General features: G+C 32.9%; 2 protein-coding genes across 2 annotated transcripts; both read left to right on the top strand.

Annotated features, from left to right (window-relative positions):
• The first annotated feature begins 8,651 nt into the window (after positions 1-8,651).
• Positions 8,652-12,076, top strand: LOC133306841 (polygalacturonase At1g48100). The gene is made up of 6 exons (XM_061507229.1): positions 8,652-8,846; positions 9,852-9,983; positions 10,158-10,400; positions 10,479-10,686; positions 11,083-11,273; positions 11,684-12,076. The coding sequence occupies exons 1-6, from the start codon at positions 8,652-8,654 to the stop codon at positions 12,074-12,076; spliced, it is 1,362 nt and encodes a 453-aa protein (XP_061363213.1).
• Positions 12,077-13,803: 1,727 nt separating this feature from the next.
• Positions 13,804-19,078, top strand: LOC133306837 (ADP-ribosylation factor 1). The gene is made up of 7 exons (XM_061507220.1): positions 13,804-13,898; positions 14,128-14,293; positions 15,758-15,828; positions 16,583-16,702; positions 18,075-18,193; positions 18,402-18,483; positions 18,829-19,078. The coding sequence occupies exons 2-7, from the start codon at positions 14,146-14,148 to the stop codon at positions 18,832-18,834; spliced, it is 546 nt and encodes a 181-aa protein (XP_061363204.1). The 5' UTR covers positions 13,804-13,898; positions 14,128-14,145; the 3' UTR covers positions 18,835-19,078.
• Positions 19,079-27,954: the final 8,876 nt, after the last annotated feature.

Here is a 27,954-nt window from a genome sequence, read left to right as displayed (position 1 = left end):
AAAGTAATAAATATAATTTAACGTTTAAAATTTTATCATTAAAAAATAATAAAATATCTTATTATACGTAGAAGGATATTTCCCATTTTAAATAACATATTTCTTCTTTAAAAAAATAGTCATCACTAATTATTTATTTAAAAAATTAAGAAGAAAAATATAATATAAAATTTAACAAATGGAAAAATTAAAAAACATGTGTGCAAATGAGTCATCATAAATTTTAGTGCGCACGGGACTCCATTTTCACAATCTGTCTCTGTCTCATGCCTAAACCTCGTTTGGATGGACTTTTGAAAAAATTATTTTTTATGCCTTACTTATTTTAGAAATGCTTTTTACAAAAATTAAAGATATTTAGATTTTTTAAAAAGTATTTGGCTTTTGACTTTCGCTTTTTTTATAAGCTAAATTTTGTCGCTTCCAAAAAATCGGTTTTTGGCTTTTTTTTGTGACTTTTGATTTTGGAAAAAGCATACATTCAAACGGACTTCGTAGTAGAAATGCTTTTTTTTTTTCTAAAAAAATAATTTTTTGCTAAAGAAAGCACATCCAAATAGACCCTTAGTGTCATATGCAACTAAATAGTTTGGTTTCAAAAAATTAGAAAATAGTTTAGTTCTAGAAGTAAGATATTTTTACTACTAAATTTTTCTACTAGCACTCCACTATCACTTTAATTATCATTGGATTCAAAGGTAATTTTTCTTTTCTCTCTCTTCATTTAACTTTTCCGCTAATCCAATGATAATTAGAGTGGTAGTAAAAAAATTAGTAGTAAGAATTTCCTACTTCTTAGTTTCAAAATTATTTTAAAAAATTGACTTTTATGGATCGTGATGCAATTCATATCAAATAGAATAAAATACTATTTGGTTTTAAAACCATTTAAGAAAACTGATTTTTATAAATTGGATTTATTTGATTTGGTTAATTTAGATCTCTTGCACATCCCTTACTGAGATTAAACAATTATCTTGTGACATCTGACAAGACATTGTTCCACACTACCTCCCTTCCTCAAGTGCATTTTCTCTGTATTATAGCCGCATCAATCATTGGGTATGACGATGTATTTATATTATGTATTACCGATAGTATATAGTGTAAAATACAAAATTTACTTTTTTTTTTTCTCTTTCCAATACAATAGCAGCTGGTGTGGTGCATTCCTATTGGTGTTGTACCTATATCTATAGTACCCTAAATTTTTTCCCCTTCCTCAATTACGGTGACTTAGCCCCTTTGTGGGAAAAAATTTCAGTGCTCTCGGCTTATGAATCTCTCAGTGGGACAGGCCAATAAAAATGGGGGCAATGTCTGTGATGGGTGTATGGGAAACAGAGGAATTTTTTTTTTAATCCAAATGTCAATTTTTTAATGAAAGGAGCACATACATTGGTAGCTCTGAACTTTTTCTCCCCTCTTGTCCCTGTGGGGTGCTGCTACAACGGAATCATGGAACTGAGTCCTAAAGACTCCACATGGAAAGACACTTCTGCCATGGAGGTTCCTACCCTCTTTAGGGTGTATAGCTATCTATAATTGACCAAAGCCCATATTTGGATGCCAGGCCAAAGAGAATAACCCAACTATATAACTTTATGAAAAAGTGCCGAACTATTATATATATGGATAATATCAATTTATATCAACGTAAGAATAATATTTTTTATATCAAATCTTAATTATTAATTTTTGTAAATTTAACGATTATAATTTATTGAGAATTAATAAATTATAACTGTTAGATTCACGAAAATCAAGGATTAAGATTTAGTTTAAATTTTTGTATTCTTACACTAGTGTAAATTGATCCTATTATATATATATATATATTAAAATTCAAAATTATAAGAATTTTTTTTTAAAAAAAGGATCAAATTACAAGTAACTTAAAAATTTTATCTGCAAAGTACATATCAGTAACTGGAATTGATGATAGGGCAGATATTAACCATAACCTACTTCTCTGTAACGAATATATATATATATATATATATATATAGGGGTTTATATTTCTGCAGTTGCTGTACGTGCAACAATCAAATACTTGTCATATATATATATTTGAAAGCATTAAATGCGGGGAATCATAACCATACAAAGGACGAAAGCATTAAATATGGAGAATTATAACCATACACCTATCGTTGCTGTATGTAAAGCGACTGCAGAAATGATTTTACTATATATATATATAGGGTTCATTTTTTCTGCAGTTACTGCAGATAAGTTATCCGTAGTAAGTCAATACGACGTCGTTTTGGGGCGGAAATCATGGTGTTTTTGTAATTTTAATTTATTTCAGGGTTATAATAGTCTTTATATTTATAATTTTTTGAGATTTCAATACCAAAACGACATCGTTTTGGGAATAAATGCAGATAACTTATCTGCATTAACTGCAGAAACATTTTCCCATATATATATATATATATATATATATATATATATATATATATATATATATATAAAGTAAGATTAATTTATGTAGGAAAAAAAATAAAAAAATCTTACATAAAATCTTAATAATTACATGAATAGTTAGATACAAATGACATTAAATAGAACTTACAGCTATGGAGAGAGGGTGTAGGACATAATATTTTCACCTGTGTAGAAAAATGATAATTCATATATAGGTCTAATTGAGAGTTAAAAAAATGAAGACTCTCAATTAATTATGATACAGTGAATAATTATGCTAATTATGTCTAAATTAATGCTCAACAAATTTAACCCATGTTGGAATTTTGGTGTTGTTTGGTATATGGATTTTATTTGGAATCTTGAGAAAGTATGGGTTGGGAAAAATAATTTTTCAATGTTTGGTAAGAGAAAGAGTGAAAATATGTCTGGAATTTTTTTTTCCTATGCTTTTGTTTTACACTATCGATTCCCAGATTCAGATACCATCGAAACCATGGTATTTTTTTTCCCTTGGTGGGAATGTTTTGTAACTTTTTTGGGACATAACTAGCCCTGTGTCGTCTTCTTCGTTTTCTTCTTTAGTTCTGGGTTCTTTTTTAGTTGTGGGCAGTTCCTCTTTCAGTTTCAGAAAAAAGAGTTATCCAATGAAAAAAGGAAGAAGAAATAAGAAAGAAAATAAAAACACTAGTTTTGATTTTCTTCATCTGGATTATATTTTCTTCTCAATCGGCAATTTAGCGACAAGAAACCAGCTAACAAACTAACCAGTGTGATTTGACTATTTTGTTTCAGACAAACTAAGCTGTTTACAACTTTTGATTAGTCATTATTCCAAAAAAAAAAACTTTTGATTAGTCATTGTGTTAATAAATACTATAAATTATTAAAAATGTAGTAGTGGTTTTTTATACAGTATTAGAGCTTTAATGATCGTAAGGTCACGAGTTCGATCAACTTGTAAAATTAAATATAAAGCACAAAAAGTAAACCAAAAATTAAGCCGATTAAATATTCACGTTTCAAGCCAAAAAAATATTAAAAAATAATATAAACTATTAAAAAAACACTGAAAATTTTGAGTTTACGTGATTCTTTACGCAATAGATTTTCCGGATTTTTTGGAAGCATCTTGGTCCAACATGCGCTTAATTATTTGGAAGCACGCCATTTTTGGGACAACATGCGCCATACGTCACCGGTTATTGATTTGTAATGTGAAAAAACGAGGGAGGTTACTTTTTAAATTCGGTTCACCCTACTAGCAATATTTTATAAGGGAAAATATTTTTTCTTTGGAGAAAATTTTTCTCGTATGTTAGAGATTCATAATATAAGTGGGGCCCACAAAATAATGGAGAGAAAAATAATTTTAAGGTGAGACTCACTTATGTTATGAGTCATTAACATGAGAAAAATTTTATCCTTTAAAAGAAAAAATGTTTTTCCAATTTATAATTAGTAAAATGATTTTTTGATAACATTTTCGGTAAAGAAAATTTTCTATCATATTTTTTGAAATCATGATTTTCGGATAATTTTTTTTTTTCTTCTAATAAACACTACTTTTGTGAATAGTCATGAAAACGTAGACTTGTAGAGGGTAGCAGCTTATGGATTCTCAAGTGTGTTGATGGATAAATCACTGCTATACCACCTGAGAAATCTTTCTGCACCGACATTTAGGCTGTCCCGATAATAGAGAGAAATTGATGTTCGAAAACATGTATAAGATAGGAATTAGAAGGAAACCAACTGCAAGGTTGAGTCACGTTTTTTTCCCATTAATCACTGTCCTTTAACCTTTTGATAACAAAAGAAATTCATCATATCGTTGACACCAGGTGTCTAATTTGCAAAGATTGTGATGAAATAATATAAATCATTATCATCATATTGCATACCGAAAGGTATGGAATTTTCTTTTGACGAGTATCACGTGTTCAGAATTTTCCTTACGTTTGTGTTTCACATGTCGCATAAGTTAAAGGAACATTTAAACTTCAAGTTATTTCTATTATTTATTAACATAGCCTCCTTATGCTTCTCTAGAGGCTATGATGCACGGACACGGGACACGACACGACACGCCGACACGTTAATTCTAAAAAATATCATATTTCGACACGTTTTGATATTAAATAAATTTTTTAATATATATAATATAATTTATATTTAATACATATAAGAGTCCATAATAAGTCATATAACCAAATAAATATTTAAGTTTCATAACATAAATATAAATATAAATAATTTTTCTAATTTTTCTAATTTTTCATGTCAAATTTCATAAGAGAAAAAAATTAATTTACAAATTATTTCTTTTATATTTAGTTAACAAAATAAAATTAAGATTAAAAAAAAAAAACGTGTCCTAGAATTGACCGCGTGTCGGAAAAAGTTGGCTGCGTGTCGAATAAACGTGTCGGAACGTGTCGGAGAGTTGATCACGTGTCCCTAAATGTTAATCGCATATCGGACGCGCGTCGGAGCGTGTCTGTGTCGCACACGTGTTCTACACACAAATTTTTTTAAAAGTAACGTGTGCGTGCTTTGGAGTCTATAGGCTCATGTAGACACTAGAAAGTCTTTTTTTCCTTTTCTTTATTCTAATAGCGTTCATCTAGCGGAAGAACTTGTGCCATGGAAATCTTGATTAATGTGACATGCAATTCCTTACATAAAAATATTGGGATGTAGGTCATTGGTGCAGATACAGTTAAGAGAAAAATAGTTAAAGAAAAATAATTATATAAATCAAGTGCATGCATATGTGATACGTCAAGTGTTGAAGAAGGAGCGAGAAAATCAGTCTCTACTTCATGATTGAGTTATATATTAATTAGTTATTCTGATTTTGATATTGCTCGGAATCAAGGTACCACACTAATGATATCAAGCATATCATCAGAATCAATATCAAACAGATCCTTACTTTTCAGACTTGGTTATTAATTATGATCATCAAAATATTAGAAGCTTTTTTTAGTTAAAAGAAGGAATACCGTTAAGACACCATTTGAAAATTGTCAATTATATGAGTATATCAAACAAGGATATCCCACATAAATATTTAACTCCTATAATATAACTTAGACGCCAAGTAATTAACAATCAAGAGCCTCATAATAAGTAAGTGACAAATTTTGAACTCACATGTTCAATAGGAGGCTTTACAAGTTTTGGAAGCAATAACTCTGCACCTGGCTATATTCAGCGAAGAGAAAAGAAAAGAAAAAAACAATTGCTTTGGTCCATTAATGTACAGTATATGAAGACGTCCTTAAATGTCAATTTGTGATCTAGCTTAATCTGGTGGCATTGAGGTTCATTGTTTGTCAATGAAGAAGAAAAATAATAACATGGATGGCGGCGTGATCACTGTCTCTTTGAAATGAAATAGATTGCTATTATATTTTCAAACATTGCGTGTTCTATGAGTAAGTGGATTTCCCTTCGCACACTCCATTCCAATTTTTGCAATATCCCTTTCATGGCTAAATTACAAGTTAATTAAATGTTTTTTTTTCACAAATGAAAAAAAATTTAATTAAAAAAGTTTGAAAGAGCTCTATAATATTATTAGGGATTGGCCCAGAGAAAAAAAATTTACTTGCGAGGAAACAACCTTGATACCTCAAGGAACATAGCCTTTATATGTTCACATTCATATATGCATGGTGTCACTTTCATAGGGATGATTACTTTAGCTTCCCTTAATTTAGCTAATAAAATTTCTACTAGTACTTTCTATCTCACGCAAGCAGAGGCAAAACATTTGCATGGTTTGTTAAGTTCCATTTTGTCAAAATCATTGCCGTTTTGGTTGCCGGGTTTGATGGCTTTCTAAGTAGGAATCAATGCATAATTTTTGGCCCATTTATATATTATATTTTATTTATTGGGATAAGTTATAGTTACAACTTTTTTTTTACAATCTCTTACAACCATATATCATAACTGTTGATTTCTGCCAATCAACGGTTATGATTTTCGCAAATTAAATTCATTAATTAATTATTAATTCATAATAAATGACAACCGTTGATTGACGGAAATCAACGGTTATAATATATGGTTGTAAGAGATTGTAAAAATAAAAAGTTGAAAGTATAACTTTCCTTTTATTTATTTATTTATTTCAAGAGAAGAAGTCTTGTCCGCATAAAAGAATGGGATAGGATATTGTGACATACAAATAATGTTACGCACAATGTTACGACCACATCTTAACCGTTGATTTCCGTCAATCAACGGTTATTATTTTTCAAATCAAACTCATTAATTAATTATTAATTTTCAAAATTAAATTGCATTTTTTCTCAATTTTTTTTTTGAATTACATTATCTTTATTTTTATTTTGAAAAATTACTTTTTTTTTTTTCTTTTTGTTATACAAGGCTGAGACTGAGATTCGATCAATAACTTTGTACAGAATACCCAAGCCTCTCACCATTATACTAATCCTAGTGGTTTTACATTATCTTCTATGGATTTAATCAAAAGTGAATGTAGATAAGTTATCTACATTCACTCCCAAAACGACGTCGTTTTATGCTTAAAATTTAAAAAATTATAATGAAAAAACTTATTATAACCCTGAAATAAATTATAATTACAAAAATACCTTGATTTCCGCCTCAAAACAACGTCATTTTGAGCTCACTATAGATAAGTTATCTACATTGAATGTAGAAAAAACGAACCCATCTTTTATATACTTTAATTCATTTTAATATAGACAAACTCCTCAATGACAGTGGGCAATTATAAAACGAGGTTCTCATGGACATGTTTTATTCACATATGCAACTCTTAGCATTACTCATGATTAGTTTCAAATACCCATATTATTGATTTTGTGACTTTAGAAGATAAAATAAAGTTTTGAACAACCCTTCTATTGATTTTAGGATTTTAGCTAAAATCTTATTTTCATTTTATCAAATTTTAAAGTCATTAATAAGATGTTCAAAATTAATCGTTAGTTATGCTAAGAGTTATAGATAAAGAAATTTGACTACAAGAAATTAGGTTCATTTTAAACTACTAGTTCTAAGTAAGAGGTTGATTTATATTAAAAAAGGGTTACATTTTTATTACGTTGTTAGAAAAAAGTTATCTGCAACAACCTATTATAACTATGTACTACATGTAGTACATAGTTATAATGGTAATTTTTTTTCTCTCTACCAAGTCAATCGACAATGTCTAAGAAGAGAAAAAAAATAACTTTAATATTATAACTATGTATTATCCGCAGTATAAAGTTATAAGGATTGTTGCAGATAACTTTTTCTTGCAACAATAAGACAATAATTTCCCATTAAAATATATTAGAGAGTATTATATATTTTTTTATACAGTGTGGGAATTGAATACATAACTTAATACAACCTATTCAAACCCCTCATTATTAGACCAAATCTAGTGGCTTAGAGTATCATATTTTTATCTCTCCAATAATGATGTTAAAGAGATATAATATAAAAGCCATTTAAGAGCCTTAACTTCTAAGCTTAAGCCAGCAAGTGAAGGCTCAACTAATAATTTTATATATTTCTGTAATACATCTCCTCACATAAGATGTTAGAGCCATATATTATATTCTCTAACACACTTCCTCACTTGAAGCATGTATATTGGACAAGCCTAATTTTTTTTATTCTACCTTATTATCCCGTTAGAAAGTGGGGGACAATAAGGATTAAACTAGTAACTTCATGGTTACTTTGGCTCTAATGTTATGTAAATAACCATTTCAACCAAAAAGTTTAACCTTATAAATAAAGGCCCATTACTTGTTTATATTATATCTCTCTAATGAATGAATTTTTTTTCAAAATAGATGAAAAACAATATAATTTAAGCATTTCTAAAAAAAGAAGAGTGTAACTGCTTTCAACTGATTGTCAACCAAGTGGCTCATACATGCTTTGAAGTAGAATGTAGGCAAGCAGAAAATAGTAACAACAGCTGAGTCAATTTTAAATTATAAAGAAGGAAAAAATAAAAATAAAAATCAATAGAGAATAACATCAAATGCATGACCCTTTACCTGTAAACTGTCATGGTTTGATACAGTGTGGCTCGTGTATGCATAGTGTCCAAAGGTTTTGTCTATAAATAGAGCATCAATTTCCTGCTCTATTAGCAGGAGAAAATCTCTTCTTTTCAAACCCTTCACCTTTCCATTTTGTAATCTCTCTCTTAAAAAATGAAGACTATGAACCTAAACATCATTACATTGATCATTACCATTGCTTTTTCTGTCTTGTCTTCAAGCTTTGAAAGCTGTAGTGCCATACGTGGAAACCATTGGAGGAAACTCAAAGCTGTTATTACTGCCTCTTCTACTTTTAATGTGTTAGACTATGGTGCTAAAGGAGATGGACATGCAGATGACACAAAGGTGATTTCAGATTGATTCCTTATTTTATTATGTATTCAATGTCACGTTGCTTTCCCCCATTAATTTCACTTTTCATGCAGAGTGAAGTTCACCAAGACAAAATGATAGACATCTAAGAATTCCACACTTGGAATAACATATTTGCTGATTTAATTCTGATGCTTAAAGGATTACAAAAGTCAATTGCTGCTTCCTCAGCCTTATTTTGCTACAACAAAATCAACATAAATAATCCCACAAACCATTGATTCTATTTGTATCTGTAACAAATATATAAAATCATTAATGTAGCTTCACCCAACAACTTAAACTTTTAGATTGAAATGGTTATTTACATGATATCAGAGCTTCGGTGTCTCAGCTTCGATCCTCGTCGCCTCCCATTTTGTGTGTGGAATTTCTTAGCTCCCATTTTTTCAGATGGTTCCTTTTTAGTCCTTTTTCCTCTTTATCTCCCCCACCTCTTTTTTCCCCTTCTTTTATCACTTTTATATTTATATATATATATATATATATATATATATATATATATTATTACTATTTTATTTTTTATTTATTTTATATTAACTTTTTTCAACCCTTTCGTATCTTTTATTTGGGTTCATCTACCACTGACCCCAATTAATTTGGAATAAAGGTGTTATTGATGTTAATGTTGTTGAGGTAAGCTGAGACTGATGCATCATCCACCCTTTCAAATCTAGTGACTCTTTTGTGAAAGAGCGTGCTAGAGATATATAAAACCATTAACATAGCTTTACCCAACAGAACTTTTGGGTTAAAATGGTTCTTTACAATATCTAACTATTAAAAATAATTATTGAGGTACTAATGCGTAATAAATTATTGCCATCGGATATAAATAGGAGCAAGACTTTTTAAGTTTAAACTAAGTTGTCAATGTTTCCCTTACATACACATATGCATATAATTTATCGTAACTATTACAGCTTCTTATTATATCTATTCCTATAACTATCCACTTGGTACTGCATTTAAAAACAGGCCTTTGAAGCCGCATGGGAAGCTGCTTGCAAGATGGAGGCCTCAACAATGATTGTTCCATCTGGTTCTGTGTTTCTGGTGAAACCAATCTCTTTCTCAGGCCCTAATTGTGAACCAAACATTGTTTTTCAGGTGAATGAATTAATCTCTCTTCCTACTTTTCCCTGCAATATGTTATTAGGACTCTTCAATCATACACACAATCTCAAATCACCATCCAAACACTATAAACACTGGACTATAGGACAAGTGCATAAAATGTTCATATGATGTTTTAACATATTATGTTCATAAAAATACATGTAGTTGGATGGCAAAATCATTGCACCTACAAACCCTGCAGCATGGGGCTCAGGTACCTTGCAATGGCTTGATTTCACTAAGCTTAATAAGATTACAATCAGAGGTAAAGGTGTCATTGATGGTCAAGGCTCTATCTGGTGGAATGACTCACCTACTTACAATCCTTCAGAAGAATCAGCCAATAGCTCTGTTCTTGCCAAACAGATGCAAGAAAATAGTGGAAAAATGCCAAGAACCAGACCAACAGTAAGAATCCTTACACTGAACTTCTCCTTGAGATTGAAACTGAAATTCTCATGAATTTTGCTATTTCTTTACATGCAGGCACTCAGGTTCTATGGAAGTAACGGTGTAACTGTCACAGGCATAACGATTCAGAACAGTCAACAGACCCATCTCAAGTTTGATTCATGCACAAATGTTCAGGTCTTTGATATAAATGTTTCATCACCTGGTGATAGCCCCAACACAGATGGAATCCACTTAGAGAACTCTCAAGATGTGGTCATCTACAGCAGCACAATTGCTTGTGGTAAGTGTTAAAACAAGTCTAATATAAAATCATTAAAGCGACTTTCACTAAATCTTTTGGGTAAAATTGTTGTTTAATATGGTATTAGAGCCTATGACTAAGTGATTATGAATTTGATCCTGACTGTCTCCATTTTTCTAATAAATATTGAACCGCGAAATCTCTTAACACGGATTGGTGAGTCGGTGTATAATTCACCCTTCAAGTCCAATCAGCTCTAGTACGAAGGAGTTTGTTTAAAAAGTCTAAAAGTATGGCTTAATAATATGCTTAATTCTCAAAATCCTAGAAGTTCCATTTCATCATCTTGTATGAGGTAGCAAACACAAACACTGTAGTCAAATACTGATAAAAGAAGCAAACTGTCAATAACTTCTTCATGATTGTAAATGTCAGGCGATGATTGTGTCTCTGTACAAACTGGATGTTCCAACATATATGTACACAACATCAATTGTGGACCTGGTCATGGAATCAGTATTGGAAGTCTTGGAAGGGAGAACACCAAAGCCTGTGTTAAAAATGTCACCGTCAGAGATATTACAGTCCAAAATACCTTGACTGGTGTCAGAATAAAAACATGGCAGGTATAATTACATTGAATAGATACTTTCGTGTTTTGTTTCGGGGAAGAGTTATATTTACAAATTTTTTGTTTACAAATTACACTATGTCTTCCCGGTAAGATATTCTTGAGTGAAGTCTTACTAGTAAGATATAGTGTAATTTGTAAATCTGTAAAAAAAAAAAAAGTTTGTTAATATAATGCTCCTCTTAGTTTTAATATAATCTGATTATGTGAAAAATTTAAATCATTAATTAAAATCTGTGTCATTAGAATTGTGACAGTTATTCTAAATGAACTATGAGATTTTTCACATGATATGATATTTTAAAACAAGACATAAAGAGGATGTGTTCCCATCTTATCACCCCTTATTCCAGCTAAGTAAGTTAAACTAAGTTAATTAAAATTTGTTGTACTTTTATTCCACAGGGAGGCTCTGGTTCAGTCAACAATATTATGTTCTCGAACATTCAAGTTTCTGGGGTTCAAACACCAATCTTGATTGACCAATACTATTGTGACAGTGGCAAGTGCCGGAATAATACATCAGCTGTGGCAGTGTCAGACATAAACTATGTAAATGTAAAAGGAACATACACTAAGGAGCCTCTTTATTTTGCATGCAGTGACAGCTTACCTTGTACTGGTATAACCCTGGATACCATACAGCTAGAATCAAGTCAAAAAACTCAGAACTCCAACGTTCCATTTTGTTGGGAAGCATATGGGGAGTTAAAAACTAAAACAGTTCCTCCTGTTAATTGTTTAGAGAAAGGTAACCCATCAAGTACTTGGATCCATTCTAATAAAGATTCTTGCTAAACTTATATCACTACAATATCAAGGATAGATTATGAGATCTGTTTATCTCATGCAACAGAGATAAAATAATGAGGTCCACTATTTTTTAACAAAATAAGAAAAAAAAAATAGTGAATCCCACTACTTTGTTTATGTTGCATGTGATAATTATCTACTATAGATTATACATAGAAACAAGAGTTTATTGGTTTCATTTTATTTTATTTTTTTATCACGCGTCTGTGGACTTTAGCCTTAGTTTACAGGTGTATTGGATTGTTCACAAATCACATGGCATTAGCAACATCTCATATTGTCATGATGGGCTAGACCCTTGTATGATGATAATGGTTGATTTTACGAGTCATTGGTTTCTTGGGGAGAATCATAATATGGTATGGTCCAATGCACACTTGGGTCCATTGGCCATGTCTAAATTTATCGTATGCACATATCAATGTTGTGTCAATCATATTCATGTCTTGTATATACTGTAATGTCTAATATGAAGTGATGGCTTGTCAAACAAAATGGATTCAATGAAAATATGCATTTTAACAAGCAGACACTATAATTGCCTTTTAATAAACTACATTGACCACTTCTACAGGGTGAATCAATCTTCCTCAACCCACGTCCAATTTTAATTTTTCCCTCCATGTTTCTAGCATTTTAATTTATCAAAATCAAGCTTTAATAAAAGAGAATGGATAATGAATTAGGAAAGAGAAAGCGGAGAACACAAGAAATTTGAGGGAACTCAAAGAAAGAGAAGGTATATCGACGAAAGGGCAATGATTTAAACATGGATAAACCCAACTCCGGAGTATTTTAACCTTCAATTTATCCCTTTTTATGGTAAAATTAAAATAAAAAAATTGTGGCCCATTTAATTGAACGGCATTTGGTAGAATTATATTTTAAAACTCTAGAGGATTTACTTCCTTCAAACGTGCAACTTCATTTGCTAAAACACTCACATAGCCAAAAACAGTAACGAATTAACTCAATTGACTTGGTTTAATCGTGGATGAACATGTAATGAATGTGAATAAACATAAATATATAGTTATTAATTATGTCAATTATTTGGAATTAAGACTACCATCATGAATTCGTTAATAACAAACATAAGTAATTGAAGTTATTTAACATCATGAGAGGATTGTAAGCATCATTGAACAAATTAACAATGATGATTTTGTATCATCCTATTCTGATATTTTTTCTAAGTAATCTATTTTTAGAAAGATAAAAAAGGTAAATTGATAAAAAAAAGCAGCATATTTTTTTTTATCTATAAATTAAAATTCAACCGAAAAAGATAATTATTACTTACAATTTCAGGTAAAATCATAATTTTATTAAAAAAAAAATCACCTAAAAGTAACCTGTGATATATAACTTAAGAATCAAGAATTCTCAAACCTTAGTGCTAAGAATCTTTTACCTCAAGCGATCCTCTTCTTTATGATATTATGTACAATAATTCGATAAAATATTTTTAAAATACCTCGTCCTTTATTATTTAAACCAAAATTTAAAAGAAACTCAATTGAGATTGGGAGTAAATTTAGCATGCAGAAAAATAATGTTAAAAAAAAAAAAAAAAAAAAACTCAGGCCAAGAAATGATCTACAGAACCTGCATTTATTACCTACAAGGATCCAACCAAAAAACGCTGACGTTTCACCAAAGATCTAAATGCGACGCCGTATCACAAGCATTTGTCATTAAATAACGGTGTGAAGGAAAAATTGCTTTCTCTCTCTCTCTCTCTCTCTCTATCTCAAGAAAAAGAATCGCGACTCGCTCTTTTCGAAAACCTCGAAAATCAGAAGAGGTAAATTTCAATTTCAATTTCCGATTTTATTTCCTTCGATCTCTTTCTATTTCAATTCATCTAAAAAACAACGATAATAAAAGAAAGAATTCATGTTCCAATTTTTCTTATTATTATTATTATTATTATCATTATTTTCGGATTGGATCGAATTTCTCGATTGGCGATCTGCGATTGGGTGATTAATTGCTTTATTTCGTGTTTCGGTGTGATTGATTGTGTGGATCAGCGATTGGTGTGAGTGAAGATGGGGTTGACGTTCACGAAGCTGTTCAGCAGGCTATTCGCGAAGAAGGAAATGAGGATTCTGATGGTAGGTCTTGATGCTGCTGGTAAGACAACCATCTTGTATAAGCTCAAGCTTGGAGAAATCGTCACCACTATCCCTACCATTGGTTAGTTCAGCTCCCACTATACTCATTCATTTTCCTTTTTTTCTTTTTTAATATAACATTTCATTATAATTATGTAGATCTCAACCCTAAAATATATCATTAAGATTATCATAATGTTTATACTTTTCAAATGTTTGAAAATATGACCTTTTGGGGTCAAAATCTGACACGAAAAGATTAACACGATAAACAATTATAAGTGCTTGCGTATCAAATATTTGTAATTGATATCGTCGAAAAAATAATGTTGAAAGATATATATATATATATAGGGTTCGCTTTTTCTGCAGTTACTACAGATAAGTTATCTGCAGTAAACTCAATACGACGTCGTTTTGGGGCGGAAATCATTGTATTTTTGTAATTTTAATTTATTTCAGGGTTATTATAGTCTTTATATTTATAATTTTCTAATCTTTTAATCCCAAAACGACGTCATTTTGGAAGTAAATGCAGATAACTTATCTGCATTAACTGCAGAAGTATTTTTCTGATATATATATGTTAATATATTAGGCATATAGATAAAGTGCCGTGTGCTTAATGTTTTGGTTGGGTTATTTAATTGATGTATCACCTTGATAATTGTTTTTATTTTTTTCTTCATTAGAGAAGTTATAATAAAAGGGGAAGGATATTGTAATAACCAATTAGTGTTACTACCAATAAGTGTTACTACCAATGTTACTACCAATCAATTTCACCGTTAGATCGATTATGTTGATCCAACGGTTATATTCATTTCCATCTTTGTGTGGTTATGATTCCCCATATTTAATTATTTATATTTATTTTCACCTTTGTATGGTTATGATTTTTCATATTTAATGCTTTCACATTAAATATAGGAATCATAACTATACAAAGATGAAAATAAATATAACTGTTGGATCAACATAATCAATCTAAAGGTGAAATTGATTGGTAATAACATTAGTAGTAACACTAATTGGTTGTTACAATATCTTACCCTATAATAAAATGTAAAAAGGTTACTTGATTCTAGGAGGCTACATCAGCACCTAACAAATTCATTTGTGTGAAGGAGGGGTGATTTCACAACTACAATTTAGAGGAGGTGGACGTATATATTGTATATGCTGCAGACAACTTTTAATCATTTGTATATAGATTCAGTAGTGATAGAAATTGCATTCTATTCTGTACTAGAGTTATTGAGCGGTGTAACAGTGTAAGTGTGATTATCTTACCCGATTGTCAATTGATCCCTTCTCTATACACACAAATACCAATTTATTTTTACATTTCTGCCACTTGTGGAATAATATTATTATTGACCAAGGAAAGTTAGACATTATGAATTGGGTTTGATAAAGCAGTATTTCCTCTTGATAGTTAACTAATGTGGTGTGTTTCTAAATGTTTGTAATTGTATGGTATCTCATGGTTGTGTTTGTGTATGTAACTATGTATAAAATAATGGGAGTCATTTTTTATCTGCAGGATTTAATGTTGAGACCGTGGAGTACAAGAATATCAGCTTCACTGTGTGGGATGTTGGTGGTCAGGACAAGGTACATTGTTCTTCCATTTCTCTTTATGTTTGTTTGTTCCCATTTTAACAGAGAACTAATAGAAGTCATGCAATGCTATGATTCTCAATTTTAAACTGTATTTCATGTCCTAACTATTCAAGCCTTATAATATGGGATCTCTACACCTGGTTTGATTGATCTTGGAAGCTGACGATTATATGTCAGTATGGAGGATGGAAGGCTTGTATATTTTTTAACCAAGGTTTGGTCTGGGAAAGTGTATTGGCATTGCTTCTGCTTTTCTTCTTTTTTTTTTTCTCTGGTGATGGGAATTGGGAATGTGGGCGTGGGTTGGCATAATGTGCGTCATGTGATGAGTTGTTTTTTTCGCTGTTATCAAGTGGCAATGTGAAAATATAAAAAGGAAAAAACAAATTGTTGTTTTTTGTGTGTGTGTTGTTTTGTTTTGGGGGGGTGGGGGGGGGGGGGCATTGGTTGTTGTCTGTATCCATTTTTGCTTTAGTTTTATGCATGATTTTGCTCTCATGTATATAATTGATTAAGTGGATGTGTGTCGACGTTATTTATTTCATTTTGACATCAGTTGTGGACCTAGTACCTACCTTCTTTTGGCTGATGTTGAATATGTACCTTTCAAGCAAGTTCTATGCACTAATTTTGGCCGTGGGATGTTTGCTTGGTGTCCCTTGTTGTGTATTCCATTATGACATCTTTTATTTTTTCTAATATAAGGGTTTATGCATTTTTTAATAATTTTAGTTTCTATCTACAGATCCGTCCACTGTGGAGGCACTACTTCCAGAACACTCAGGGTCTTATTTTTGTGGTTGATAGCAATGATAGAGATCGAGTGGTTGAGGCAAGGGATGAGTTGCACAGGATGTTGAATGAGGTATATGATTTTTTTGGCCATGTAGATTTCACTTCTCTATCTTCTATGATTTGTCCATGCCTCTCTTTTATATATATATATATATATATATATATATATATATATATATATATATACATGAGAAAAATATTTCTCAAGCTGCTTGAGATATATTTATCTTCGGTCGTCCCAAAACTACATCATTTTGTTTATTTATTTCCTTATATTAATTGATTCTTCTTTGAATGGTTATGATTTCTTTTTTCTCTCTCTTCCTTTGTTACCTTTGATCCATCTTTCTACGGTTATGATTTAGTAGCTGGAGATAAAGTTATCTCAAGCAGCTTGAGAAACGATAAGCCCTATATATATATGTGTGTGTGTGTGTGGTGAGACTATGAGGTATCCCCTCTGGTTCGGCTCATTTTGAACCGCACATAGGACTCATTACTGTTTGACCACAAGAGCATGAGGGTCATGCGGTCTCCCCAAGAGTTACTTCCCTGGGATTCGAACTTGCATTCTTGTCCCAGGAGGTCTAGATTGCATACCACCTAAACTCACGCTTTGTGGGTTTTCTATGATGTTTTTTAATATCTCCTTTCAACATTTTGAGTTTTGATGATCTCTAAAGCCTTAAGACTAGACACAGCTCTTATTTAAAGTGTTTTAGTTTGTTGAGTATTTACTCTCTCTAAATTAATTTTTCCTCTCAATTTTGCTGCAAAGTCTGACAATTTGTTGTAAGGCCATATCCTTGTTTGTAACCATATTAAAATTTAGAGTAAATATCCTTTTTGCTCCTAAGTAAATTTCACGATGCCCGTTTTAGTCCTTAGCAAATAAAAAGACCCATCGTGGTCCCTAAGAAATTCAAAATGGACCCATTTTAGTCCTTTTGAGGACTAATATGGGTCTTTTTTAAATTTGTGAGGGACCACAATTTCAACTAAATGGGTCCATTTTGAATTTTTTAGGGACCACGATGGGCCTTTTTATTTGCTAGGGACTAAAACGGGTATCGTGAAATTTGCTGAGGACCAAAAATGGTATTTACTCTAAAATTTAATTCTCTTCAGGAGCGTGTGTGTATTTTTTGAATGCTTAAAAAAAAAAAACGCAAAAAGAAAAAAGGAAGAGGAATGAAAAGTTATTACATTATGCAATGATGTTCGGAATTTCTTAATTATCATTTGACCTTGATAGAACTCTGTAAATGAATGTAATCTGAATGCCTTGGGCTCCTCACTCATTGACCAATATTCTTATTCTGCTAGAGTTTTTTTTGTTTTTTTGGTGTGCTTAAGGACATGTACTCTTGTGTTGTTTACTCATACTATGCACGTGGGTTTCACATGTTGGTATGTTAAATTGAATGTTAATTTTGTTTCAGGATGAACTTAGAGATGCTGTTTTGCTTGTTTTTGCCAACAAACAAGATCTTCCCAATGCAATGAATGCTGCAGAAATAACTGACAAGCTTGGACTTCACTCACTCCGCCAACGCCACTGGTATGAAGTTCTTATCTTTTGTATTGAAATAAACTCTCAATTGTGTAAGCTTGACTTAGCTCAAACAGTTATCTTAAAATGATGATTTAGAATTTATTGCATGTATGTGGGAGGAACTTCTGTGATTTAGTCTGTAACTACATTAATTTATGGCAAAACTGTGCATGCGTGAACCATCCTTTTCCATGCAATGGCATGTTTGTTTCAGGTATATCCAGAGCACTTGTGCAACTTCTGGAGAGGGTCTCTATGAGGGTCTGGACTGGCTTTCTAACAACATTGCCAGCAAGGTAAGTCACAATGCTATAGCCCTCATTAAATAAAATGTTATTGTGAGCATGACACAATTTGAATGATTTATATTGTTTGTCCATTTGTTGATGACTACCCACCCTCCCTCATGTGGTTGTTTTGGAACAACATTTCCGTTTAAGTATGTAAAGGTTAAAGGGAAAAAATGTAATGTAAGTAAAACTTAAAAATGGACTTTGGTAAATGTTAATAGAATTATCTGTAGTGCCTCAAAAGTTTGTCTATGAATGCTTTTCGGCTGAACAACCCTCGTGAAATAGATTTTAACATGACGTTTATTGTTTATAAATACGGTGGCTAACCTACCTGTTCTGTTTTCCTAGGCATGAGACATTTGAAAAATTTTGGTGTGGTCTGGTTATTTCATGCTACTCTGGCGGTTCTTAGAGAAGGATGCTTTTACTTGCAAGTGAATGTTGTAATAGCAGAATGTTTGTTAGAAATATTCTCTTTAGTGTGACTTGGGTTTGTATGATTTCTTAAATTGGCTAATACTTTTAGCTATAATTCGACCTCTTGTAATCTCCTTTGGCGTTGCCTTCTTCATGTTCATTTTGTTAGTTTGACTATCGATGGAATATTTCTATGGGTTCTGTTCTTGGAGTATTGTTGACAGTGATATTGTCTAGCTATTGGTGAAGCAGCATACAAAAATGATCCTGATTTTGCTCTTGGGCAGAAATCATCTGTTCAAGTATTATCTTCGAAAAACTCGATAGCGTCTCAAAACTACCACATTTTATTATGGTTTGTTCCGAACATTTTAACATAACACAGAGCCCGTTTGTTTGGACTTCTCACAAAAGTAACTTTTATCTCTTCTTTATTTTAGAAGTATTTTTATAAAAGTTAAAGCTATTTATAATTTTATAAAAATATTTAGTTTTTGAAAAACATATTCGGCTTTTGGCTTTTGTTTTTTTTAGAAGTTAAAATTTTTAGCTTCTGAAAAAAGTAGATTTTTGACTTTTTTTGTGACTTCTGCTTTTTTTTAAAAGTAAACATTCAAACGAATTAAAAATGAGAAGTGCTTTTTTTGTTATTGAAAAAAAGCAGTTTTTGAAGAAAAAAAACTCATCCAAACGGACTCTTAATCCGCCCCTTGTGTTTCACAAGGGGGTGTAGTGTTTTTTTTCAAGGATTAGTTTCTTATTGCTGAGAATGTTTAGTTGGGCATAAACGTATTTTATGTTTGTTTCAAAATTTGAAAATATTTCTAAATTTATTCTTTGACATTTTTTTTTAAAGATTATATTCCTAGTAGCAAATCATACTTAAGGAAGGTGAGATAATTTTTCCACTTTTTAAGTGAAGTATGATTTTTCCCGCTTAATGGATAACCGTTTGCTACCAATGGGTAGTCTTTCTCATCTTAAATTGCCAATTAAAGTGATTGGGTTTGCACCAATCGAAACCATAAATTCAATATACAATAGAAGAATATAAGAAGAAGAGTATATATTAAGAGTAGATTTTTTTTTTTGCAACGTTATTAAGTAAGATGGTGCATGACAACCTTTCCAGAATCAATTCTTTTTTAATTTCTGTTTTCGGGAACAGAAATGGATAGGAAACTTGTTTGGTAAAATCGGTTTATTTTTTTGTTCCCGGGATGAATCGGTTTAATTTTTGTGCTCGGGAACAGAAAAAAGAATCAAATTTTGTTTTTGCTTTTTTGTTCCTGGACACAAAATGAGAAACACTTATTTCTCACAATTATTCTTCACCACTATCATCATCACCACCACCATTATCCCGACATGACCACCGCCACCATCGTCGCCACCGCCGTTGTACCACCAATGTTATCGTCACAACCACCACCACCACCACCACGATGATGCTGCCGTCACCGTCACCATTACCACCACCACCAACACGAAGTCATCGCCACCACCTCCACCATGCCACCGTCATCACCTCCATTACCACCGCCGCCACCACCACCATCGCCGCAGCCACTGTCGTCACCACCACCGCCACTGCCATCTCCGCCGCCGCCGCCACCGCCACCACGACCACCATTACCACCATCATATTCACAACCACTACCATCACCACCACCCCCATGCCCATCACCACTACCATTACCACATCATCGCCTCTGCCACCACGCCACCGTCACCAACCACCACCACCATCGCCGCAGCCATTGTCGTCACCACCACCACCACGCCACCACTACCACCACCATTTTACCACCATCATTGCCACATCCACTGCCGTCACCACCACCCCCACAACCATCACCACCATTACCATCACCACGTCATCGCCACTGCCACACCGTCACCAACCACCACCACCACCATCGTCGCAGTCACTGCCGTCACCACCACCACCACCATGTCATCTCCAACACCACCACCACCACGCCACCAACCGCCGTCGTCGCCGCCACTACCATCACCACCATCGCCACCATTACCACTACCATCGCCGCAGCCACTGCCGTCAGTACCACCTCTATTGTCGCCGCCACCATATGAAAAGGAAAGTGATGATCTAAAAAAATTATGCTTGATAGGAATTATTTTTCATTATATTATTTGTTGTGTTATCAAACGCAATTCTCATTCTCAGAATAAAAATATAACATGTTATCAAACACATTTTTTTTCTCAGAAACTGTTCCAAGGCACAAAAATAGAAAAGAATTGTTTCTTTTCAAAAACAATGCCAGGAAACAGAATGGTTGTCATGCACACCCTTAATGATTTTTGTTTCTCAAATTGATTCTCTTACTATCCTTATCTTTTAGCATTTTTAAAAAGAGGTGGGTGAACAGGTGGTGGGTTAGTAGTTGCTGAAAAGAAGGAAATTATTTATGTTTTAAGGATATTTTCGTCTTGAAATTAAAAATTGCTTGAGATAAGTCAGTTTGCATGAGAATACGAAACATAAGTTTTCAACAAGAAGTCTGATCTCTCATTACTCAGGGAATTTTACTCTTCAACATTAAGAACACTTTTATTCCAAATTAGTTGATAAAAATAAACTTCATATATATATATATATATATATATATATATATATATATATATATATATATATATATATATATATATATATATATATAGGGGCAGGATCATCTTACACCGGTGTAAGAATGATAAGTCTTACACCAAATCATAACCATTGATTTTGTGCATCTAACGGTTAAGATTTATTATGTCTCTCTCATTAATTAATTTTTAATTCCCAATAAATCTCAACCATTGGATGCACGGAAATCAATGGTTAAAATTTGGTGTAAGATTTATTATTTTTACACCGGTGTAAGTTGATCCTATCCCACATATATATATAAATATATATATAAATATATATATATATATATATATATATATATATATATATATATGGGAGATGATTAACTTATATTTGTGTAGGGATATAAGAATAATAAATCTTACATTTAATCTTAGTCGTTGATTTTCGTCAATCAAATCATTGTAATTGATTGAGTTATTTTCATTAATTAATTATTAATTTTCAATAAATTATAATTGTTATATTTACAAAAATAACAGTTAAGATTGGGTGTAAGATTTATTATTCTTATACTGGTATAAGAAAATCTTGGTTTTATATATATATATATATATATATATATATATATATATATATATATTATCCATTCAAAAGTAGCAAACAATTATAGGGAAAAATAAATTAAATTAAAATTCAAATAAAGATCTATAAGAGGACATAAAAGAATAAGAATGTAAGAAATAAAAAATAATTAAATAGATAATGAAAATACCATAAAAAGAAATATGGGAAAAAAGAAAAAGAAAAACACAAATAAATAGGAAAGAGAAAAAAGATTGAAAGGAAAAATGGGAAAAAAATAGAAGGAAAAAGAAAGAGACGGGTGAGATAAAAAGAAAAAGGAGTTAAAAGAGACGGTCTGGAATGAAAACTGTTGAAGGATAAGGAGAATACGACGGTTCGTGATGACATTCATGCTGATGCAGTAGCTGATAGCTGACGTGGAGTTAGTTTTTTCTTTTATAAGTCGGTTAACAGTTCCACTATTTTCGGATTGTTAGTTATTTTCAGTTCTACCACTCTTAGCATCCTCTGTATTTTCACTTCATATATAACGTGTAATAGAGATAAATGATACACAAGATTATTCATTCTTCCATATATGAAATACCAGAATTCTTTGTTTCTTAAGATGGTATCAGAGCTTCTCAAGAAGCTCTGATTCTTCATTTCTCTTCGTTCTCAAGAAGCTTGAATCACAATAATGTCGAATTAGAGCTTAGCATTCAATTTCATTACAAATCCATCACATCCATACTACCTCCATCCAAGCGAGAACCCTTCACAAGTATTAGTTTCTTCGGTACTTGATGGAAGAAATTATCACACCTGGTCTCAAGTTGTTTCCATGGCGTTGCTGTATAAAAACAAGACCAGATTCATTGATGGAAGTTTACCACCACCTCCGAGCATAGATCCTTCATATACTGCATGGAAACGCTGCAACACCACTGTACTGTCATGGATACACCATTCCATTTCCCCTTCCATTCTGCAATTGATACTTTGGATAGATCGGGAAGACGATGCCTGGAAAGACTTGAAAGAACGCTTCTCATAAGTGGATATTTTCAGAATCTCAGACTTACAGGAAGAGATCTACAAGCTGAGACAAGGAGATAAAAATCTAAGTGACTACTTCACACATTTGAAAGGCCTATGTGATGAACTGGAGAATTTAAGACCATTACCAACCTGTCAATGTGTTATGGCATGTAATTGCCCAGTTCTACTTGAATTTTGAGTTAGAAGAGATCAAGACCATACGATCAGGTTCTTGAAAGGGATGAATGAGAAATATGCTCCAGATCGATCTCAGATTATGCTAATAAACCCTCTGCCTGATGTCAACAAGGTGTGTTCAATGCTAGCTCAACAAGAAAGAGAATTTCACTCAAATTTTTTTGTTGATGATATACCAAAGGGCTTTATCAGTCAATCTGATGAAAACAGAAGAAACTATGCATCAGGAAGAGGCAAAGGACGTTTTGGCTATAGAGGAGGTAGAGGACGAGATTCCAAGTTTTGTACTCATTGTAAAATGAGTAATCATACCATAGAGAACTGTTACTTCAAACACGGATTTCCTCCTGGATACAGAATGAGGAATGATCAAACTGATAGTAGTACAGCTCGAGCTAATTGCACAGAAAGAAATATGGATCCTTCAGCTGTGACTTTGTCCAATCAACAATTTCATGACCTTGTCCAAGCTTTGCAGCTTTTAACAGAACATCTCCACTCCAATAATGTTTCCACATCAGTTAGCCATGGTAACCTTGCATCCACATTTTCATTAAGTGTAGAATCAAACAAATCTGGTCCAGGTAATCAGTTGCGCTGGATCCTTGATACTGGCGCAACTGACCACATTACCTCCAATATTTCTTGTCTCACTTCTATTCATAAAATTGATCCTGTGTCCATGAATTTACCGGATGGTTCTAAAGTTCTTGCATCATATGCAGGCCATGTTCATTTTTCTGATGACCTCATTCTATTTGATGTCCTATATGTTCCTAAGTTTTTTGTTAGCCTCATATCTGTAACCAAACTAATGCATACCTTACAATGTTACCTCATTTTCACTAACTCCTCTTGTCTTATAAAACAGGTGAATACCAAGAAGAAGATTGGTATAGCTAGGCAACATTGAGGCTTATTTTCTCTGGACTTTCCTTATTCGACAGATATACCAGTCATACCAGCAAGAAATTCCACTTTTACATATTCTGCAGCTTATAATTCAAGTTCCAATAATAGGGATAATGAGCATTTGCTTTGGCACCTTAGATTAGGACATGTATCTCCCACCACTCTCAAATATATGTCTGTTAAATTTCCTTTTATTTCGTCCAAATCTGTATCACCTTGTGATGTATGTCAATTTGCTAAACAAAGAAAATTGCCATTTTGTACCAGTAATACCAGATCCAGTAAGCCTTTTGATCTATTGCATATGGATATCTGGGGTCCTACATCCCTTACTGCAATATATGGACATAGATACTTCTTGTCAATTGTTGATGATCATACAAGATATACTTGGATTATTTTTCTAAAACAAAAATCAAATGCTAGGTCCTCCATTCAAAATTTTATCACATTTAATGAGAAACAATTCCAAACCAGCATTAAATCTATTCGAACTGACAATGAACCTGAGTTCCTCATGCACACCTTTTATAAAATGAAAGGAATATTCCATCAAACCACTTGTGTTGAAACCCCTGAGCAAAATGGTATAGTAGAGAGAAAACACCAGCATATTATGAATCTAACCAGAGCTTTACTGTTTCAATCTAATGTACCTAAATCTTACTGGTGCTATGCAATTGCTCATTCCATTTATCTCATTAACAGACTTTGCACTCCATTGCTTTCATATAAAACTCCATATTAACTTCTATACTCTAAACCACCTTATCTCACCCATTTAAAATCTTTTGGATGCCTATGCTATGCATCCACTATTCAGTCTCATAGAACAAAATTCGAACCTAGAGCCCAAAAATGTATATTTCTTGGTGATCAAGATGGGACAAAAGGATATCTACTGTTGGAACTTACTTCTCACAGGTTATTCCTATCCCGTAATGTAGTGTTCTATGAATTGCAATTCCCTTATACCTATCCACAATGTGCTGCATCACCCATACTCCCTTGTCCTCAACCTGTTATCCTTGATGACCCTTTTGTCAATACCAATGTGGCACCTTATGCTGATGCAGTAGCTGACCAGCCCAACAACACCATTCCTAACCCACCAGATGCTCCTTCTACCCGTTGCTCATCCAGAATAAGGAAACGACCAAACTATCTCATGGATTTTCATTGCAAACATGTTGCCTCAGCTGAACATTCTTCCTCTTCAGGTATTCAATATCCCCTCTCCCAAGTCTTATCTTATACACATTGTTCTCCATTATTTAAACGTTTCTGTCATAATGTCATTTTGATCAATGAGCCAAAGTCATATGCTGAAGCATCCCAACTTCCTTGCTGGCAAGAGGCTATGGCTGCTGAACTGTCTGCTTTGGCCTTGAATCATACATGGGATCTTGTTGATCTCCCACCTGGCAATCATGCAATCGGGTGCAAATGGGTCTATAAAGTGAAATATAAATTAGATGGTACAATTGAAAGATGTAAAGCCCGATTGGTGGCTAAAGGGTACACCCAATTGGAGGGGGTAGAATATTTTGATACATTTAGTCCTGTTGCCAAGATGGCTACAGTCCGATTGGTCCTTGCTATTGCATCAGCACACAATTGGATAATTGAACAATTGGATGTAAACAATGCCTTTTTACATTGTGATTTGGCTGAGGAGGTGTTCATGGTTTTACCACCGGGTATTCAAGCTTGTCTAGGAAAGGTTTGTCATCTCAAGAAATCCCTATACGGATTGAAACAAGCGAGCAGGCAGTGGCATTCGAAATTGTCCACTTCCTTGCTTTCTTTGGGTTATGTTCAATCCACAGCTGACCATTCCTTATTTCTTCGACATACAGAGGTTTTCTTTACAGTCCTCCTCATCTATGTTGATGATATCGTTTTAACGGGTGATAGTGCCACTGAGATTCATCGGGTGAAGACTGCTTTGGATACTCAGTTTCGCATTAAGGACCTAGGACCTTTACGATTTTTTCTGGGCCTTGAAATTTCTCAAAGCAAATGTGGGATAGCTGTTAATCAAAGGAAGTATGCATTGGAGATTCTTTCTGACACTGGTCTGTTGGGAGCGAAACCTTCTTCCACTCCTATGGTTCCTTTACTTCACCTTTCCCACAATGATGGTGTTCCTCTCTCTGACTCAGATGCCTCCTCTTACAGAAGGCTTATTGGACGTCTCCTCTACCTCACCACAACACGTCCAGACATCTATTTTTCTGCTCAACAGCTCAGTCAATTTGTTGGAGCTCCCACTTCCAGCCATCGTGATGCAGCAACTCGTGTTCTGCGTTATATAAAAGGATCACCTGCTACTGGTTTGTTCTTCCCTTCATAGAACTCTCTTCAACTTAGTGACTTCAGTGATTCCGATTGGGCCTGCTGCCCTGATACCCGACGATCCATCACTGGTTTAAGCATCTTCTTGGGTTCCTCCTTAATTGCTTGGCGCTCTAAGAAATAGCCTACTGTCTCTCGATCATCCAGTGAGGCAGAATACCACGCCCTTGCAAGCATGACTTGTGAAATCCAATGAATCACTTATCTTCTTCAGGACCTTCGTGTTCCTTGTTCTACTGCAGCTCATGTTTACTGTGACAATGTCTCTGCCATTTACCTTGCCAAAAATTCGACTTTGCATGAACGTTCCAATCACATCGAAATAGACATTCATGTTACTCGTGAGAAACTTCAATCTGGTTTGCTACGGCTTTTCCCTGTTGCCTCTTCCGATCAACTTGCTGACGTGTTTACTAAATCATTGCATCCTCCTTCTTTTTCTTCCATTCTCACCAAGCTTGGACTTCGTGATATTCACCGTCCAGCGTGTGGGGGGGGGGGTGTTGAAGGATAAGGAGAATACGACGGTTCATGATGACACTCACGCTGATGCAGTAGCTGATAGCTGACGTGGAGTTAGTTTTTTCTTTTATAAGTCGGTTAACAGTTCCACAATTTTTGGATTGTTAGTTATTTTCAGTTCTACCGCTCTTAGCTTCCTCTGTATTTTTACTTCATATATAACGTGTAATAGAGATAAATGATACACAAGATTATTCATTCTTCCATATATTAAATACCAGAATTCTTTGTTTCTTAAGAAAAACTTCAACTTACTTTGAGAGATAATATTAAAATTCGCATTCTAAACATTCTGTCTTGCCCATTTAGTATTTTAATATAATATTATACAGTAATTGATAACAATTGTAAAATTAATCTATTAATTTTTATAAATTAAAAGACATGATCACGTCAAATCAATAAAAATGTAGTTTTTCCAATAATAACTTAGTGTGAATAAATCCTCCATAATTTTAATTGGGGAGAGAATCTAGATTCAATCCCCATAAAATACATATTTGGGGAGGGACGAAAAACTTTAAACTGTGACTAAGTCTCAATTTGAGATATATTCGAGGGTCGACTCGTCTCAAAAAAATAATTATAATCATAGTACCAAAAATAAAATAAAAAGAGTCTAGCATCATAAATATACAAAACATTTTTTGCCAATACATTTTCATAAGAATTTTTTTATTTATTCGAGCTCTATACTTTGCAAGGGTGTCGCTTTGCACCATCTTATGTACGAAATCTGTTCGTTAACTCAAGAAATCAGTTTTTTAACCATTCATGTATTTAGATTATCTTGAGGAATCCCACAAAATTTTTAGGTAGATAAACACATGGATTCTTCCAAAAGGATCTTATATTATAAT

The sequence above is a fragment of the Gastrolobium bilobum genome, unplaced genomic scaffold (genome assembly GCF_033153095.1).
Source record: "Gastrolobium bilobum isolate Gb01-03AN ecotype WA unplaced genomic scaffold, APGP_CSIRO_Gbil_v1 utg13820, whole genome shotgun sequence".
In the NCBI taxonomy this organism is placed as follows: Eukaryota; Viridiplantae; Streptophyta; class Magnoliopsida; order Fabales; family Fabaceae; genus Gastrolobium; species Gastrolobium bilobum.
Note: the sequence above shows the minus strand (reverse complement) of the source record. Positions and strands in the feature narration are given on the sequence as shown.